Source organism: Ascidia mentula, chromosome 9 (assembly GCF_947561715.1).
Source record: "Ascidia mentula chromosome 9, kaAscMent1.1, whole genome shotgun sequence".
Classification (NCBI taxonomy): Eukaryota; Metazoa; Chordata; class Ascidiacea; order Phlebobranchia; family Ascidiidae; genus Ascidia; species Ascidia mentula.
In genome coordinates, this window is record NC_138574.1 from 1,563,646 (window position 1) to 1,583,864 (window position 20,219).

The following is a 20,219-nucleotide window of genomic DNA, read 5'->3' on the forward strand; positions in this document are numbered from 1 at the left end:
ACACAGTTTTCAGTGGATGGAAATGAAGTTCGTCGACTTGCAGGATCAAATGATGGCACTGTAGTTGATATTAACGCCACCTCCATCGGATTACTATTCAAAAGTGATGGCAGTGTTCAAAGAAAAGGCTTTGATGCCTCTTTTTATTTGAGTAAGTTGTTTTCGCAATAATGTAGAGACAGATCAGGTGTCCATTCAACTGATATTTGAATGCAGTTGAAATCGCACAAACAACACAAGTTTCACCAACCACACAAGTATCACCAACCACAGTAGCAACTGAAACCACTCATGCAGGTATGCCACTTTGTATAAACACTTAAATCTCAAGATATTTATTACTATTCTATAAATCTTTTTGATCATTGAGCTAGAGTGGAGTAATTCCCGGAATCATTTAACAACTAAAATAAAATGATGAAAGCCTCAAAAAACAAGATTTTTTGCAGTTGCAATTGGCGTTCTCCCTTGCAATTTTTACGGCTTCATTGGCAATGAACCAGTTACAATCAACTCACCAAATTATCCATTCAATTATCCGGTCAATTCAAGATGTTCATGGACACTTTTGGCACCAAATGATCAACAAATTGAGTTCACTGTGGCAGAATTAAATTTGGAAACATGTTGTGATTTTCTTGAAGTAAGTGTAAAGTTGAAAAAGGGAAGGGGGAGTATCTCCATAGAAAAAGTGTACATAATTCTATACAACAACTACAGGTAAGAATTTAGAAATGTTCATTAATGTCACTGTTTCAGATTCTTGATGGCGCGAGTGAGAGACTGATTGCAAACACTTCAACACAATCTACTGAAACTCGATACAGATCTACAACTAATCGCCTCACTATTAACTTCTCCTCTGATAAATCGGTTACAAAAACTGGATTTACTGGCTCAGCACGTGCCGTTGCAGGTATTTGCAAATATTTCAACTTCATAACATTTATTGTTACACAGAACTTTACTTTACAGCAGGTAACATATCCCGGAACACATGTGGTTTCACCTCAGAAGCCACCGAAGAGTGGCAACATCTTTACTCACCTCAATACCCTTCTAATTATCCGAGCCGATCGAAGTGTGAATGGGTGATAACTGGTCCATCTAATTCCCAAATTGTGGTTCAAGTTACAGAAATTAGTGTGGAAACTTGTTGTGACACACTACAGGTCAACGTTTGTTTGCTTATTACTTTTATTCCTAATCGTCGTCCTTGTGTTGCCATGCATAAAGCTATGATAATATATATGTATGTGACAAGTCTTTTGGTAATTTTTGGATGGTTTTTTGGTTGGACTACCACATACAAGTCTGAAAAAGTTGTTCAAAAATATAAACAAATTGCTCTTAAATCTATCAGATATCTGATGAAAACCCATCGGAAAACCCTCTGTCTGTGTCTGTTAAAAGTCCTGTTACATTTGAATCCCAAACCGGCAAAGTCAAGTTGAGGTTTGAATCTGACAACACAATAAATAGAAAAGGCTTTGTTGTTCGATACAGAATTGGTATGGCCCAAATCACTTTTAATTTAAGGCAACCCAATACATTTATTTTTTTCATGCAGTTTTATTTTACACCACTGGAGCAGTTCAACCATCAACAACAACCCGACCAACAACTAGTAAAAATTAAATTTTTTGAGTTGTATTACATTTTTATTAGCCAACAGAAAAACGCACTTGGAAAATGCACAAAATATGGCCTTATATTTCAAAACTTTAAAAGCATCCAACAATATGTTAAATAAAAAAATCAGCTAGCTATTTAGGTATATTATTGTGTTTTCAGCTGCAACTACAATTCGAAGCTCCACCACACCAACTAGTAGTAAGCACTCTCCATTCATGAGCAACAACTTTCTCCAGACCAATAAAATATCCTTTTTTGTAGGGACAATGGGAAGCGAGACTGATGACCTTGATTTCATGCCTGGCTGTTCATTTAAAGAATATTACCAGAAAACTTGGATTTGCTCCACACTGTTGTTTAATGACTACCCATATGCAGACATTAGCAAGTGCAGGTCTGCATTATTTTAGATGAATAATATAATAAATAGAAAAAAAACTTACATTTTTTTACCACAAGAACCAACATGAACTATTATAACCACTGTGTGAAAGAAGCTATTCTACGATGCTCAACAGGCACAAAGCCAGTTATTTCTTTTGGTTTAGGTCCGGTTTCAATCTCAGCAGAGGTAATTTCCTTCATAGTCTGGAGATAACAAGGCAGAACTAATGTATTTTGTGTGACAGAGCCTTGCATCAAGCATTATCAATTCGACAAGCGTGTTATCCCCAACATACGACCTTTTCTGTGCCTCTGACATGACATATTTAGATGAAATAACAGCAAATGTTACTGCCTCTCTTCAAAGTCTACAGATGATGCCACAATCTGTGTGTAACACACAGAAGCTTTCACAATCCTTGCAAGAAATGTTTTTAGAACTTCCCAATATAGCTGCAGCAAAAACGGATTTTGAATTTTGCCGGTATTTACAGTTTCATTTCTAACTAACTGACAATACATAACAGAACACACCCAAAAATGCCAAATTGTGTCGACGATTCTCAAATGTGTTTTTGGGCAGTATATATGAATATTTTTATACTTTTTGATCAGCAATACTAAGTAGGACAACACCATGCTAAGAAAAATCTATTCAAGCTTCTCAGCTGTGCAAATAATGTTTAACTGACAGAAATACCTCGAATCAGGGGCGTATCCAGGAATTTTTAAAGGGGGGGGTCCAAATTTGTTTAGGGAATTCCCCGATTTTCAAGTACAAACTAAGTATAAACTATTGTGGGCGAGAATCGCGAACGCCGGTGTTCGCGCCAATCGTCACATAAACGGTGGCTTTCTGGCTTGCGCAATTGTGTAGCGCTATGGAAAGTTTAACAACTAAACTAATTGACTATCACGCAAATAAACCGCTTGTCATTACAACGTGGCCACTGAAAGACGACGTTTCGTCCGTGAACTGACGAAAAATGACACTTGTTTCGTAACAATGCAACATGTTTGGTAACAATGCCAAGTGTTCGGTAACAATGCTCCCTGTTTGGAAACAATGGCGAATGCAACACGATGCGGTTTTTAGGTCAACGTCAAAGAAAATTTCTGGTTTTCACGCGGATTTTGACAAAAAATACAGTGGCGTTTGTTTAGTTATCAAAAAAGACCAAAATATTTCACAAAAAGGGGGGGGTCCGGACCCCTCGGACCCCCCCCCCCTGGATACGCCCATGCCTCGAATAACAACTTCTACAAGTGTATCTGTTTTTCACCAGTGCATACCAATCTATGATGGACATAATGGCAAGAATGTACGATGGCTTGTGTAATTTTAATATGTTTTCTTCTGGATCAATACTTGGAACATTCTATGTGAAAATACAGAAGATGTTCGATTTAATTCCTAAATTGATCAGGGAGAGTTCAGATCTTCCAAAATGCCTTGGTACGTTTTTTTTCACAGGCCAAATGTTTTAGAGTAAATAATACTTATTTTTAAAATTGTTTTAGCTCTGGACTCTATTCGTCGGATGCCTGTGTTACCAAGTAAGTGATTGCTGGTCATTATTACAGTTTTTAGTATCATGTCTAAGTTTTTTAGTATCATGTCTAACAATTTTTTCATTTCAGCAATCGGTGGGCCAGCAACATTTGCAACAACTGATGCAATGGGTTAGTATTTCATTAGTATCATTATGATGTTTATGTTGATGCATGTTTTTATGGCAACCCACAACATCCAATGTGGTCAGTATTCGCACGGAAGTGTGTGTTTCAAGCTGTTGTTGCATTCAAATTTCATGCTTCTAAAGTCTAGTTCTTCTGTTCAGCCTAAATTGTATATTGATGTTTTTTACCATTGCTCGTAATGGGTTTGGGTTGAAATGTTGGTGGGCTATGTTTAAATTCACACAACTTTTCTATATAAATTCCAATGTTTTAGGTTGTAATTCCTATAACATGGACTTGATGTTTCTGATGGACGGATCGCACTCGATCAGTTCACCAGACTTTGTGCTAATGGTAAACTTTGTGAAGAGTGTTGTGGGAACCATGGACTTGCGCCATAACAATGTTGGAGTTATCCAATATTCTCACTACTACGAACACAGGTATTATCAACATTTCAAATGCTCACACTTTCAATGTACCTTTCAATAAAATATTACAAAAAAATTATGCCAATCAGGGAGTTATATAATTACATAATCAAAAATATGATTTAAAAATTTTATGGAACTGACCTTTTGGCACAAATAATCGTAAACTTTATTTTACTGACACTTCTTCTGTAATATCGCAAGACATCATATGGGTTAAATGTGAATTGTCTGTATAAAACAAAATCTGTTTATTTGTGGCAGAAGGTCAGTTCCTTACAACGAGGCAGCAACATCAATGCGATATTTGTTTTTTCAAATGTATTTATATCACGGTAATTTTGCGTGTCAAGAAATACCACTAACATTACAGTGTTGGTACTTGTTATCTTGTTAACAATATTTTTCTCACATATGCTTTCAAAAAAGAACAATGGACCAACAACGCTACATTACAACAGAAATTATGCTTGGCCAATTTAACTCCCATTCTAAGTTCAATGTAAGTAATTTTTCTTATAATCTTCTACAACTTTGTTCCTAATTCACATTTTTTTCCAGGCGGCAATAAACAAAATTCAACACCAACGTTTTACAACTTACACAGCAGCTGCCATTCGGAAAGCTGTACAAGTTGACCTGCAGTCTTCTGGCAATTTCAACAATAATTGCACAAAGAAAGTTATATTTGTCATCACTGATGGAAGGTAGGTTATTAACAAGTAAGTTGATCAAGAAACTGCACACTAACTTTTTCAAATTTCAGTGCCAGTGATAGTCAAATGTTGCAAGCCGTGGTTGATGCAGCTAAAAATGTTGGCGTCAGCTTCTTTGCAGTTGGTGTGGGTTCAAATACTAACAGTGCCGAAATTGAGGTAAATACATGTGGGGTTCTGTGTAACTATGTACAAAATAAAATTGCCACAGATATGGTGGTTGATCCAATCAACCTGGGGCACATGCAAAATCTTGCATAACCTTTTTCAATTAAACTGTGGAGAATAAATATGTTTTAGTATTATTTTGTTTGCTAAAACCCAACGTTAGGTGGGTAATGTTGCTTGCTTGTGTTTTAAACAGATTATATCAGGAGGGGCATGGGATCGTACTTACCATGTACGAGATTTCCTATCCCTTCAAGAACAAGTGCCAGTGGTCAGAGATGCATTGCATAACATCTTATCAGGTGAAATAACAATTTTACTAGTCACATATTTGTTGGACTGTGAAAAAAAACTGAACTATTCAATAATGTTTGCTGGTGCACTGGTTTTGTAAGAGACGGACTAGTAACAACTTTATTAGCACGAGCTTTCGCGAGCTTGATCGAGCTTCATCAGGTGCAGCAAATGACGTGACAAATAAAATGTGGTAACAGCGCTAAAAAAAAAATTTTGTGTAGCTGTATAACTCCTAATTCTCACTAACATGTTAAACCAATTTCAGATGGTACTGACGGTTCTGGAAGTGCACCATAACAACAATGAATACAGACCACATACCAATAAAGACCAGCTTTAGTACTAATTATTTACCATTACTACCATATAACCAACTTCTACTATTGCTTCAACAACTATTTTCATATCGTTCTGATCTGTGGTATGTATGTGTTGTGACATAACAACTTCTTTGAGGTGGCATCAAATAAAGTTTCATATCATTACCAGTTGGGTAAAAAAGTGACAGAAACAGACATTTAGATTGCTCTTGTCAGTCTTCACAACTCCATCTTTAATGTCTCATTTCTAAGTTACAGAGCTATAAAAAATTAAACTCACTAGCTCCGAAATATATACCAACTATCCTTAAAATTTTGGCTGTTAATTGCAAGGAATTGGCAGAAGGAAATATGAACAGAAGAAAGTTATAAATAACCAGTCAACTTCACAGCTGCAGAACAGTTTTACCATGCACATTTGCTAGTAAAAACAATATACTATGAGCTTTGAATTGTTGGTATTATGTTGAAATGCTACCAACATAAGAATTTGCACTGAAAAAACTAATACAACAACAAAGCAAAAGGTTACACTGTAATTTAATACAAACAATATCAAATAAAATATCGTGAAAAACTTACTTTTTGGCGGAGAACGCTGTCGCTCAGTAAGTTACTTAGATTACTTTAACTATCTAAAAGAAAGTCCGACAGTGCAACACAACAGTATGTTTACAGTGACTTACTAGTTTACATTCTAGGATTGAATCTGCAATAAAAAAAACATTAATAACTATTTTATTGAAACTATTACTACACAAAAATATGACTTCGGTGCACATGGCAAACAACCACTTCGAAGACAAACTAGAACGCAACAAGGATAATTTTCCCGCTAAAATTAACATTTAAAATTTACTTCGTACTTTTCTTATTCCAGTGCAGTGTAGCGTAAATATTAAATGAATCATTTATTCTCATTTTGCTATCAGACGTGTAAAGTAGGTATTTTGGCAATAATGAAATTATTTCCTTTTCGGCAAAATTGATTCTAGTATTGCTGAGGCACAAAAATTAAACACGGGCTCGTCCGGGAATTGAACCCGGGACCTCTCGCACCCGAAGCGAGAATCATACCCCTAGACCAACGAGCCGCACGGGTACAGTTAATGATATATTTACATTGTTTTACAAGTTGACCCAACTTCTTGATTTTATTTAATTTTGAAATCTGTTTGGGTTTTCGATTCAATTTGCACTGCATCGTTACCGAAGCATTTTATTGTGCGCCAACCAATCAACCTAAAGATATTTACAAAACAATCTGTGTTGAAGTGTGTTGCATTTAAATCATAATTCAATTGTTAGGGTCTCAATAATTAGTTAATGGTACCGATATATTATAGATGGTGGCAAATGTCTTATTGCACACCCACGTGTTCGAACAAAGAGACTGTATAATGTTGAATGTTCCCTCTGTATCCTCCATTGTGGGTTTCATAACTTATACCAAAATGTGGTTTCAACCGGCCTTCCGTCACTGCCCAGTCCGTTACATTCGATTGCTTTTATTTTAAGTTTACGTGCAACCTGGATGGTGGCGAAAATAAATTGAATCGTGGAATACCTGCCCGAAGGAAATAAATAAAGGCGGCAACACAGTCTGTCGCCATTTGTGGTCGTTTCAAATAAATAAGATGACTCGGCAATATCAAAGTTGCGCAAATTGCAACCTAGTAAAAAATTACCCTTTCTTACTCTGTTATTTAGTTGAAAAATATCCCTTTATATATAAATTTTTGTTTTCTGAAATACTCCATGCCAGACTCAGGTCTATAATTACTGTGGTTGCTGGTGCACGATTTTGGACAGACTATATATTTAGAGTTTTACATCAAGTTTATTTGATTTATTCAACAAAATAACCTTAAAAAGGGCCAAGTATTAATAGCGTTTAAATTAATAGCGTCAGATCAGAGCTTTGTGTTAGGAGATACAGCAGCAAACAAGCTCTCAGGTCTCATCGTGTTTTGCCCCGAGGCCATTGCAACATTCCGCCACCGAACGAATCACTTAACTTTGGCTTCAAAGTTCTGCAACGCTAAATTAATTCGTTCTCTTCCTGTAACGAACGCTTTCCGACCATGTGATTAATTATGTAACGAATTTAATTTTGGAAGCAGCAAATTTTTAAAACCCCAGTTACTGATTTAGCCACGTACAGGCGCTTCTATATATGGTGCGTATCGATGTCCTGATTATGCACCCGCAAGATTACATTCCAAACCATATCCTTTTTGATCGGAAAGAAAACAATTCTTAACCTGGCCAATCGGCGGGCAAACACCGTTGTCACAACACTGATGACACTTTTTGGGTTAAAAAAGTGTTCACTGTATTCAGCTAACTTATCATTTTTTTCTTAACTCCTTCTATAAAAACTATAATCCCTAGAACTCCACAAAAGGAGTAAAAGACGATCAGCACCCTTATACTAGTTCTAGGAGTATAATATAGATTTGTAAAGACAGATCCGTCGGTCGCCGACTTGCAAAGGCTGATATCATTTACCTTAAAATGCTTAGTCCGGTCTAATAAACGATAAAATTCAAACAGGTTTGTGTTTTAACTGTCGCATTTATTGGACCACATGACATTTTCACAACGAGCGAGACGTGGGCACGTCGAAGTGAACAAGCGATGACGACACGACAAAGCAGAACACGTGATCATGACGAAATTGGCAGGTGTGGGCGAGGGAGGGGGTGATGTACACATCTTTGTGTAAATGCAGACAAGGGCGTGTCAGTTTTGTACATGGTTTTTTTATTTGTTACGCGTCGGCATCAACAAAACAACGACACTCTGGTGAAATGTGTAACAAGATGACGATGTGCGCGAATGAATACATAAAAAGCGGGATGATAGAAAAGTGCAAGGGACTATTTTTACGCCACGAATCCCTTGTTTCCGATGCCGCCGATGGCGATTCCGTCATTTGCGCGACGCCTGGACCTCACAGCTATAACAACAATGGCCAGAACGACGCAAATTAGCGCAAGACTTCCCATCACTGCGATGACAGCGATCACAACTGGGTTCCAAACCATTCGTTCATTGGGATCTACAGATAAAAAAGTAGTTCAGTATCACATGTTGGGTTCAACAAATTGTAATATTTGTGTACAGTAAAAATTGAATCAAGTCACTGATGAGAGCACTCGTGGAAGCACCTACCACCTGCAATTCTTCAACAAATGTAAGAATGCTGGAGATCAACAGGTGGTGGCGCTACAGAGCGAATGAAGCGACTCTGGTTCAGATCTGAAGGAAAACTTACTGGCTTGTCCAATAGGACGGTAAGTATCCGGGTCAACTTCCACGTAGGAAACCTTGATCTGTTCATTGGGCACGTGTTCGATTATGACCTTCTTCACCGGACCCAAGGTGATAATGTGAGGTTCGGTGTGGTCGGATGGTCCCCAAACCTTCTTTGTCTCACCATCCACATCTCTACGCTTCCTGCGCTTGGCCGGGCAAGTCTGCAACGCAATTCGAAGATTAAACATGATAGAGTGCGCGCGCTGCGGATTCGGTTGAGCCCCGAGGCACCCGACAGCGATTTAATCTCGGCGCAGACGCGAAACTCGTTTAGCCGACATACTGACACAATATAAAAATACACAAGGACCACTTACCGGCCTGCATGGCTTGTTGATGCAAAGCTGAAGGTCGCAGTGGAGCCAAACGTTGTCGAAATTCTCATCGCCGCCGACGAACTTGAACACTGGACTGTTCCACATTCCCTGATGGGAGATACCATTTTGCGTCACTTGCACACCTCCATCTCCAGCTGTTGGAATCGGGCATCTGAAACAAAACACCGCAAGTTAACAAAAGACGTACTCTTGGCGTCTACTAAAATCGTATTCAATGTCATACTTTCAACGCACCTCGCAAGCCAACAAGCTAAAAACCAGGTTTAAATCAAGACCAGAACTGACTTGAGCTTCTTTCGGCAAGATGCACACAAGCAAAGTGACATGTGATCTCAACTTATGGTGGAACAAGCTCGACACACAGCCACGTCACGCCCCGCTTTTTCATCCACCTCCCCTTTTTCTCTCGCCACAAAACGCGCGAGCTTCATAAAGAACCCGTTCCGCCTCCGAGGAGCGCGCAAAAAATCCAGCAATCTCCTAATTATCGTGGCGCGTCCTTGTAATTATCACGTCATAAACAAACAAAGAAAGACTGGAGCCGAGGAGAGAATTGTAGAATTTGTGGGATCGTGAGTAGCCCGGGGCAAAAACCAACCTTTATCGCTTCAGAATCTCGTTGCCCGGGGCCTTGCAAAACTTTAGCGGTGTGAAGTCGGTTTTCTGACCAACCCTCTCCGTTATTTTAATTGTTGTACACTCATAAAATTACGTCATCAAGTTTTTATCGCCGATAGAAATCAAATAACACCGAAGCTAAATGTGGAATTTTTTTACGTTGGTTGACCAGAGAATAAAGATCATATTTCGTAATATCACAGGAATATCCAGCGGGGATATAAATTTACTTTCGCACGCACGAACGTTTTCGTTTTACGCAACACACTTTACAAGATCTAGTGGCAAATAAAATTTGCATGCTGTTTTTAAAGACAGTGTAAGTGATTGAAACTGATTCATAAAATTTGGGTTTAAAACGCAACAATGCAAAAGTTGAGGGCGGAAACAAGACAGATTTGAATGTAAAGCAATGGAATATTATCTGGGAATAGTTGAAGAAACTTTTGTCGATGTTGGGTCATAACGTTTAATTTATTTCCGTACAGTTTGTATAGTTTAGTGTACTTAATCGCAAAGCAAAATATCCGTGACTTTGTTCAAAAACACTTCCTAGAAGCTCAAAGGCGGGCTAAAATTCAAATAAAAACAGGTTTGAACCGAAGACCACAATCACCTTTGTTACGTCACTGTGGCCCCAGGCTAGTAACAGAACGTGGTAATTGTAGTGGGAAATTGCCGTATCATTGCTCACCTACCAGCAATATCCTCGTGAAGTTGATCTACTGATATGTATACATACAGGATTTCATTTTACACCTAATTAATTGAGCTTCGCTGCATGTATATTTTGATTGACATCGTAATCATAACAGAACTCGAACCACGCTCCATTGACCTAAGATCCATTTGGTAAATCATAACCTTAACTACGACCTTTCATTAGAAACAATTGCATAAAATAGAAATACAATTGTTTGAAAAAGCAACGAAAATCTCTTTACACGGAAAATTATCTTCCCTATTTTAAAGGTTTGTAATATTTTTGCAATAAATCCAGCATATCAGTTTGCTATGTACAATTATTTAAAACCATTTTGGGATTCATTTCAAAACTTTTACTTGTCGTGATGAAAATAAGTGTGATGCTGGAGTGAAACTGATCCCGAAAACCCACAAACAATTTCGTGGCAATTATTTATCGAATAACGTCTACGCTACGTCATACTAACTAATGAAAAGCCAGCTTTACGTGAAAGCATCAACGAAAACAAGCGATAATTAAAACTATTTTAGGTTTTAAACCCTCCATTCGCCACTAAAAAAAGAATCAAACTGCAATGTTCCGTTTCCACCAGACAAACACTGACACCACGCGGGCTCTGCAACAAAGTTTTACCACCGCTTGGTGTCGCAACTCACCCGTCGGAAACCAATGGATATTGCGGGCTTGCATTAGGATCACTTGAGACGGTTCCCCAGCAGTCTTGGATAAGGAGGTAAATGTCTTCACTCACTGTTCCGAGCAGTGTTACACCTTAACAAAATAAACACGCATTAAAATTACTGTAATGTCTGCCTGTGGTGGGATGCTACGATCACAGTAAATAACCATTAAGTAGCCAACAAACTTTAGGGTGCTTTCTTCAGAAATTGATAAATGTGCCGTATCAGTCTTATGGCTACAACTGAATTGTCCTGGCTTGGCACTCATTGAGAAGACTGACTTTTATATTATAAAGTACACGAGCTTTCGCGAGTAACTCCGCTTCATCAGTTGTAAATGACACAAAGGTAGAAAAAACAGTTACACCTGCTGAAGCGAGTGTTACACGCAAAAGCTCGTGTACTTTATAATATAAAAGTCTTTCTTCACAAAGTACGTAAGACATCTAATTGCAGTTAAAGATTGAAATTTTATGCGAACGTTAAATGCAAGGCCATTATTCTTGCGGGCGATTTTCAACATCAGTCTTTGTCATTAATTCATATACTAAGTAGAAAAGATTTTCGGGATTCGAGTTCTGATAACATGGGTTCGAATCCCGGTGCGGTTTTCAAAACAAAAGTGACGCGTATTGTTCAGGGTTTTGTCGGTCATTGTGCGCCATCTAGCGGTTGTTACTCACCAACGTATAAAGTTTCATCTGCAGGCAGGGTCGGGGGCTCACTGAATGGTCTCTGGTAAGTGGCGTCTGGATAAAGTGACATCGAAGCTCTGAACTCGCCAGTGCCGAACGCATCTGGAATGGGGATTGGCCTGCGAGAATAATGAATCACATTAAAGGTGAAATGGTGGCAAAGGGGTGTGGCGTATCGTTGAGTTGATACGAGTTCTGTATGTACGAGAAGTTACGTTTCTGTGATTTTGACACAGAAGAAATGTGGGAACTGTGGGCGTAACGTGCAAAGGTTTTCGGCATAACAAACCCTTTCCATTCACGCCTTTTCTGATTAAACACAGGGAATTACAAGAGCTGTTTGTTGCAATGTATGTTATTAGGTCAGAGAAATCACCTATTTTTAATTAAAAAAAAATTAGAGTGCTTTTAACACTGTTGGACGTTCACATTTTAACGTTTTGAATTCATCGGTTTTGCTGCCCAAGTATTTGCGCAAGTTGCATAAAAGTAATATAGCACACTCAGCTTTGTGAGACTAACCTGCCCTATACGTTAATCACAGTTTCAAAAAGAGATTACCATAGTGGTGGTTACGATTGATCTCTATAGAATCTAGATCATTGCATAATCATTCAAGACCAATCGAAATTGTCAGTAAGAGATTTATGCTATACATATAAACATTTCTATATTTGCACAGTGTTTACTTACACAATGGTGATGTTTGGAATAAACATAGTGCTGACATTGAGGTCGATTCTATAAGTGCAAATGATTCTGGCACTGAGGACTTTTGAGTTCGCGGCTGAACCAATCACAACACCGTACGGGTAAGTTGGTCCGGTCTCAACCGTTGATATCGAGTTTGAATAAGTCACGTGGGTGTCGTTTACCTGAAAGCAAATTTCCAAGGTTAAGTGTTGGAGTTCATTGGTTAAAACAAACGACGTTTATTATTGCAATAATATTGCTTTCAGCAATTGCTAATAAACTGGTTCCAACATATTTTTATTGGTCATTTGCCACAAAATATACTCCAGGATTTATATCAAAACTATTTTTGACGTATACATGCCAATCTGCACCTGATTTTTTGCTGCACCTGATGAAGCGAGATCAATCTCGCGAAAGCTCGTGCCAATAAAGTTGTTTTACAGTCAGTCTCTTATAAAAGCAGTGCACAAGCAAGCATATAGTCACATGCCAATCTGTACACGTTGTTCTTTTGTGAAATTTCAAGCCACAGTCACCAGCTGTACTGATGGGACATTACAGGACAAAATAAGCACTGTACACAGTACACTGCATGCTCGTCATGGTCTTGTACATTTCAATAAAGTAGTTGCATTAACCGATGAGAAAATATTGCTGTTTGTTTCCTAATTTGTCCTGTGGCAACTTTTAAACGTGATATTTCGGAATTCAGTTACCACATGTAGCCTAAAAGTTGCTTTTTATGAAACGTTAATTAGACTACTAAGGACTTATGCAAACGTGAAACGGACAGGTCATAAGAAAATTTATGCAAGGCGGTGATAAGGGTTTATTAATGTGGAGTGTCGGCGATGAATATTAATAGGACGCGATCATCAAAGCTGTATTATGATATGCTGAATAATTTAAATGTCGCAAAAACGCTTTAATATTTCATGCCACAAGGTCGCCGGTCAAATATTAAGTTGGTAAACCGACATATTAGCGTTGGTGACTTTACACAAAATTTCCATTGAGTTTGTTACGTCACAATTGCATCCAAACAATGGAACGGTTGTAAAAGAAGGAACATTTTTAAAAGTTTAAATTTTAAACCACAACAAGATATGACAATAACCAACAAAGAGGATTTCTTTTATCAAACAAATTGCAAATCGTATTTTTGTACAGTTGTGTAAATTTAAATTATTTGTAAAGCACATTTTTTTTAAAAAGTAAGAATTGTACACGTTTTTTCGTGCAAAAATCGAGCAAGCGACATTTTTGACTTACAACTTGATGGGTGAGGCAGTCGGAAAGTGGGGATATAACATGGATATAAAACTCATCGTCTTCTTGGTCGAACACACAGTTCTTGTCGTTTAAATGAATGTCATCGATTGTGAACCCAGCTGTGTCGACAACTTGCTTCTTGATTTTCGCCGTAATTGAGTCTTGCGCGCAAACGACTTGAACCAAATCTGGAACATGAAAAACTTGGTAACTAAATGGAGATTTATGGCAAATCTTATGACTTAAACCGGTAAATATTCAAATCTATTGTTTTAAAATTATAGTTTTCAATTTGAATAATTTAAATCAAATGTTTCAACAACAAAATATTGCAAATAATGTTTTATCGTTTATTGTTAACTGTTTTTGTCAAAACCTTGTGAGTTCCCCGAAACACTATAAAAACTGTATATATGCCAGTTTCCGGTTGAAGCACGAGTATGTTGTTACATTTTTCAAGAAATCATGTGTTTTTGACAAAATTAGTTTTCAATATCCCCAAAAAGAAAAATCTTACCTTGGGCGAGGGTGGATGAGACACACAAACCTAATATGAACAGAATCGCCTTCATCCTGCAAAGAAACAAACATCAAGGTAAATTTTCGATCGAGCAGAAAACCATGGCCGTTAAGTGACGCTGTTGAGCAGTTATGCGGCGTTTTAGCGGTTTGTTCTTTGTTGTCTTGAAGTCTCCGTACATTTACGTTTACCAATCCCCCATTTTAATCCATTACACGCCAATATCACACACATTTACAGTTTATAGGCAGTTTTCTCACTGCTTGGCGAGTTATGGTTTAAAATTATTTTGTTTGTTTCTCTTTTAAATAAAGTTTTACATGACATCACAATGGTGTTGTTGTGGTAAGTATTATGACGCAAGGTTGGTGGTTTGAGGAATTGTGCCGTGTGCGCTTACAACGTGAGCAAGCGGATCCCGGTCTGGATTATTCTGTTGTTTGTTTGGTCAACCTTGGCCAAGTTGTCGTTTTAATCTCGTACTGAGATCAGTAAATTTTTTGCTGCGTTGTTTAAGGCGGGGATTTGAAACACGACTTTCTGCTACGGCAAGAGTGGGTTTAATGGTAGAGGCAAATTTCGGCGAGAACTTGTAAAGAATTACAAGATGACGTCATCCGTTGGCACTAACACACCAAAGCGTTGAATCACTTTACGTGTTAAAAGTAAGAGGAAGTCACACAAAAACAATATACTAGATATATATATATATATATGTTTGTAAACTGCCTGAAGACATTTTCAGGTTCACATTATAGCATTTCAGTCACCTAAACACCACAAGAGCGATCTGCCAATTTTCCCACCCATATTATATATAAACAGTGTGACGATGCATGCAACTTAATATGAGAACGGGTTTAAAATGCGTTTCGTGTCACCGTGCGGGAGAATTTAAGATAATGAGGTTTATAAGGCGGGATATAGCCGCTGGGCTTGACATCAAATCGCCGTGTTCAATGCAGGCGGCAATTTTTCCCGTGTTAATAATTCAAGACCTAAGCTCGGAAAGTTCTGAGCCACAGCCTAAACATATTAAAAATTTCAGTACGTTTTTTTGGCAAATAGGTCCTCTGGGGCCTTTTCTGTTAAACAGTATTTAATTAAACTACAAAAATGTTTATTGCAAATCTGTTATTTGTTCACATGCTGCAGGCCAAGCAAATTAAAAAACTATTATTTTATCTTATATTTTACTAAAAGCATTCGCCACTAAACAAAGCAATAAATTAATAGACCAGAATCTTTAAACAACGTTTGGACACTGATATATCTTAAAAATAATTTAAACAGTAGTTCTGTCATGAAATATGTTTACAAAATGCTTTTTTTACAAAATAAAAACATTACTGTACATCAAAAAATACATTTTAAGCAATTTTTATTAGAATACACATTTGTAAATTAGATTGAACGACAGTTTTGACACCAATCGCTGCTCTAGCATTATATTTTACATCGAGTGTAATTCGAAGAGACTCCTTTGGGGTCCGGTTGTTGTTTAGTATTTTTGTTGGTTTTCGTCCGTAATTCTGCGACCTGCTTTTCAGTGGTTAACACAAACTGGTGACGAACTAAGTGTCATCGTATCAACTACCAGCAAGCGGCCACGTACAATATTTGTAAACACTTGAAAACATTGTTGACAAACATCCACGTTAATCCGCCGACAGTTGAAAGCGTTTTGTGGTTGAATCACAACACCCTCTCAAGACATGTATGGACGCACAACCAACCCAAAAAATTAAATTGTTTGAAAATGACCGGTGATTTGGAAGAGCGACCCGGCGCCAAACAGTTGTGTGACCTTCCGCGTTTCAAGGTCAAAGGGTTAACGACAATAAAAATAAATCGTTATCATATGATTGCCCAGTCAAACCGGTTACACTCAGGGTCGTGTATGCGGTGCAAATGTCTATCGTAATTGTCCATCAATCTGCCAAGTTGGACCAAACGGTGGCTGATGTTACTTTTCTGCGAGGTTATTTTACGATCAGCACTAACTCTGTTTATTGGCGATGGTTTTTACGAAGAACAGAATGTCAGTGCGTGGCATTCTAAAAGACATCTCTTTATTAAAATGCCCAAAGATACATTAAATTATTGTTTTAACCCATATTTTTTATAATGTGCCATGCGGTATTTGAAGCATTATAACGTTAAGAAATTCATTCCTATTTCCACACATGTGTAATTCCTATAAATAGTATCAATGAAACCAAAATATAAGACCTTCCAGCGTGCTTTAAATGTGAAAGTTATTATGTTGAATTAAATCAGTAAGATAATAATATTTCATTGATCCAATGTTTACCACATGAACATATTCAGTATAAACGGATAATAAAGATCAGTTTAGCATACAGCATGATCTCTAATATAACAGCTGTTTATTTGACGGTGAGATGAATGTTTAAAGTTGATGAATAATGCAAGTGAAGGTATTTCTCCAACCTTGTGCAGTCACCATGGCAGTCGTACAACCTTAGCGGCATCACATGGCATGTTTTATGCATTTTGTTACTTTCGGATATCGCGCGTCCTAAACAGAAAGTCACTTTTTACGTCACAATGCAATAAAGAAAGCACCAGGAGGAATGCGCCGCGAGCGAAAACCGTGTTTTCCCCAAACTCGCCGCTACTTGGTAAGCTAACAAACATTTCCAAAAACTTGTGAGGAGAAATCACCGTTTTGACTTTAAAACACAAATCTGCACCGCAAGCAGTTTTGAATAAACCCTTGTTGAGTCATAAGGATAAAATCCGACAATTGTGATGTCATAACTCCCTTCGTCGACTCGCTTTGAAAAGGTGCGCTTAAAAATGTTAAGTGCTGTAAAGGCGTCCCTTAATTAAGAAGATCTTTTTTTAGCATATCCACCTCTCGAGTCCGCCATTTAATTGTCACACACCCGTTGCACAATTTCCGAGCCCACACAGCACAACAAATTTAACCGTTGACGTCATAATACCGATTATGTCGCATGTTTGGCCGCTTGATTGCAAACATGACAATGGGATGTATATGAGTGGGTTTAAAAGCTGGCGCCAAATCTTGTTCAGTATTGGGATTTCAATGGCTTAATTGGGCAAACTGTCGAGTGCGACCAATCCGGATAAACCTCCTTCATATTATGCTGTTCTACCGAAGACAGCTTTGCCAAAATAAGACATTGAGTTTTAAAGGTACATAGATAAAAGGTTAGGAAAATACTACTGATAAAAATGTGATAAACGCAGTGAGTGTTTGAAAGTCTAATCAATGTAACATGATTAATAGCATATTACCTTTGGCTTCTCCATTCAAAAAGGCACATGTTTGTCAAGTATGGTTTGATTCCACAATCACTATTATAACAGCGCATTGCTCACAAACAATGTGTTTGTACCAATCCATTATAAGTTTTTTGTGCGAAAACAAATGATCTAACGAAATTACTGAAATAAATTTTCGGTCCCGGAATGTCGCCAAGCAATTTGCAACACACTTGTAGCGTCGTTAGATTGTAAATCTTCGCACTGTGTTTCTTGCACTGAAAGACCCGTGCGACCTTTCCGCTCATGGCCTTCGGCAATGTCATCGCGAAGACAAAACGTATGCATGAGCACGTTTTCATAGATCATCTCCACGTTTTCCAAACTGAACTTTAACCACGTTTACGACTGTGGCTGACCGCTTCAATTAGTACACCGACAAATGTTCCCGTTGTGTGATTAGTCGGTGAACTTCAAAGCGCGCGGTTAACTGCGATAACAGTTTGTGTATCCTCGTTTAAACACTAAGATTTTAAAGACATGATGGTAATCTGTTTATCTTCAGATGTCGCATCGTGTGGTTTGCGCGTACGTTAAACAAAGATCAAATGTCTTACCTGAATGATGGAAATGTGGAATGGGATTTTCACAAAACGATACAAACGATTTCCTAAACAATGGCGCACCTATTTCAGCACCTGTAAAATAAAACATAAGGATAATATAATGTACATGGCGTTGTAAAGTGTCAAGTAACAAATGATTCTAAACTAAAGGGAATGCGGTCATTTTTATTCCTTTATTTTCCAAAAGTTGTTGAACTCTGTTTCGTATCAGCATTCGTTTATTTTTATATTTAAATAAAACTCTCTGCTTTTATTTAATGTTTAATAAAAGCGCCTTTTCAAAATTGTTTTGAGTAATGTTACACAGGACTTTAACAAAATTTTACGCGACATTTTTAAGTGCAACAAATTCAAATAAAAGTGGCAAAAGAAATTAAAATTCTGTCGCAAGTGCACAGGTGGTAATTACGCGTCGAGCGGTTCTAAATTTCCGCTATATTTTGCCACAAAATAACACTTGGCCAAGATTTGAACTCGTATTAACTGACCAACAAATTCCAGACTGTCGGGAAATTTGAGGTAGCAACTTAACAGATTGGAGAACCTTTTCTTCTTATATACTGGAATATATAATTTTATCACGTCTCAGAACCAAACTACGTCGATGAATCCAATATTCAGAATGTTATTCACATCATGAAAGATTAAAGAAATAAGGACAAGGTAGGGATATGAATACCGATTTTAGACGATTTAAGTTGTTCTCTTTATTTTTAACGGACGATCAGTGCCTTAAGTTCCCAATTACATGACGTTATTTTAGTTTCTGCCAAAGAAAACGTAACATTCTTTGCAACCATGTCATACACAGAGTTTAAACAACTAAAGTCCTTTCGGAAAAGCGAATCTCCGTTCCGTTCTGCCTCCAACTCAAACTGAACCTCGAAAAACTTCCACAGTTGTCTCGTTCTTATCCCTGCCCATGCACTCTCATATTTGGGCAAAACTTATCCGCAAACCTTGATACGCGCTCGAGCGCTGCCTCCGCGTAATTTCGACCCTCAAACAAAGGACGTGTATGGACTAATTATGACGTCATAATTTTGGACTTGTAGTAAGTTTTAATTGCCTTCAAAGTGTGTGGTGGTGTTTACAAATATGGGAGCGCACAGAGGATAATTGCAGCTGTGTAGTCGTGCCTCCATATTCCTACGACCTCCATGCTTACGTACGCAAAGTTATGAGTGCGGTCGAATTTGCCCATCAAATTGATCAGTTTTGTTCGAATAAAAACGCCCTGACCACATCTACAAAATTAGCCCGTGTCAAATGAAAACACATTTTTGCACGATGACTAACTTTTTGAATACCTCAGTTATACGATATACGTCAAATCTTCTTGGTTAACTCGAGCAAAAACGTAAATTCCTTTCCCCCGAACTTCATAAAGCTAACGACTGGTTGTCAAATTGTCTCCTTAAAAACTACCCTAAAACGAAAAGGTTGCCTCGCGACGGTAATGTTGGAATTTAATGTAGTTTTTCTGTTGAAATAGTCTTTTTCGTTTTGCCAGCTATATTCACTGATTGGTAAAACTTGCGAAACACTGTTTTTTTCGCGCACTCCACTCGCAAAGCCGCCAATCTCACAAGTCTTCCACCCTCCTCGTTCTAACGTGCATTAGAACATGAACTTCCTGCTCGGTGTGAGTCTTTCACTTCTCAATCCCTCACTCCCCCTTTTTCCCACCCCGTCCCGCGTTATTCGACACCACATGGAGCGCCACCGAGCATGATCACTTTCAACTTTCGTCACCCCCATCGTTACGTGTCGAATCATCAACAATGACGTGTTCACCACGGACGTCGTGACGTCATGCGCGTTGCGCCATTGTTTAGGACGCGATCGCGATTATTTGCGA

General features: G+C 38.0%; 2 protein-coding genes and 1 non-coding gene across 7 annotated transcripts in view; 1 reads left to right on the forward strand and 2 right to left on the reverse strand.

Moving 5' to 3' along the window:
* The window catches only part of LOC145912981 (cubilin-like), a 33,517-nt gene extending 27,721 nt beyond the window's left edge, over positions 1-5,796 (forward strand). For all 5 annotated transcript variants that reach the window (XM_083000464.1, XM_083000466.1, XM_083000468.1 and 2 more), the window contains 20 exons: positions 7-151; positions 217-297; positions 450-643; positions 760-916; positions 976-1,172; positions 1,364-1,511; positions 1,571-1,627; positions 1,795-1,833; positions 1,897-2,029; positions 2,095-2,206; positions 2,265-2,503; positions 3,306-3,475; positions 3,541-3,576; positions 3,661-3,702; positions 3,974-4,142; positions 4,560-4,632; positions 4,692-4,837; positions 4,897-5,005; positions 5,211-5,316; positions 5,577-5,796. In XM_083000464.1, the coding sequence (XP_082856590.1) occupies positions 7-151; positions 217-297; positions 450-643; positions 760-916; positions 976-1,172; positions 1,364-1,511; positions 1,571-1,627; positions 1,795-1,833; positions 1,897-2,029; positions 2,095-2,206; positions 2,265-2,503; positions 3,306-3,475; positions 3,541-3,576; positions 3,661-3,702; positions 3,974-4,142; positions 4,560-4,632; positions 4,692-4,837; positions 4,897-5,005; positions 5,211-5,316; positions 5,577-5,608 (2,385 nt within the window). In that variant the 3' untranslated portion in view covers positions 5,609-5,796. The remainder of the gene's footprint in view (positions 1-6; positions 152-216; positions 298-449; positions 644-759; positions 917-975; positions 1,173-1,363; positions 1,512-1,570; positions 1,628-1,794; positions 1,834-1,896; positions 2,030-2,094; positions 2,207-2,264; positions 2,504-3,305; positions 3,476-3,540; positions 3,577-3,660; positions 3,703-3,973; positions 4,143-4,559; positions 4,633-4,691; positions 4,838-4,896; positions 5,006-5,210; positions 5,317-5,576) is intronic.
* An 857-nt stretch (positions 5,797-6,653) lies between these two features.
* Positions 6,654-6,725, reverse strand: Trnap-cgg (transfer RNA proline (anticodon CGG)). The gene has a single exon. It is a non-coding gene; the product is annotated as a tRNA-Pro (tRNA).
* A 1,469-nt stretch (positions 6,726-8,194) lies between these two features.
* On the reverse strand, positions 8,195-18,432 carry LOC145913744 (uromodulin-like). Its single transcript, XM_083001493.1, has 9 exons — positions 18,350-18,432; positions 14,475-14,530; positions 13,958-14,145; positions 12,683-12,864; positions 11,978-12,108; positions 11,271-11,385; positions 9,270-9,441; positions 8,912-9,113; positions 8,195-8,695 (listed from the first exon to the last, which is right to left on the reverse strand). Exons 2-9 carry the CDS (start codon positions 14,527-14,529, stop codon positions 8,520-8,522), a joined length of 1,221 nt encoding a protein of 406 aa, XP_082857619.1. The 5' UTR covers position 14,530; positions 18,350-18,432; the 3' UTR covers positions 8,195-8,519.
* Positions 18,433-20,219: the final 1,787 nt, after the last annotated feature.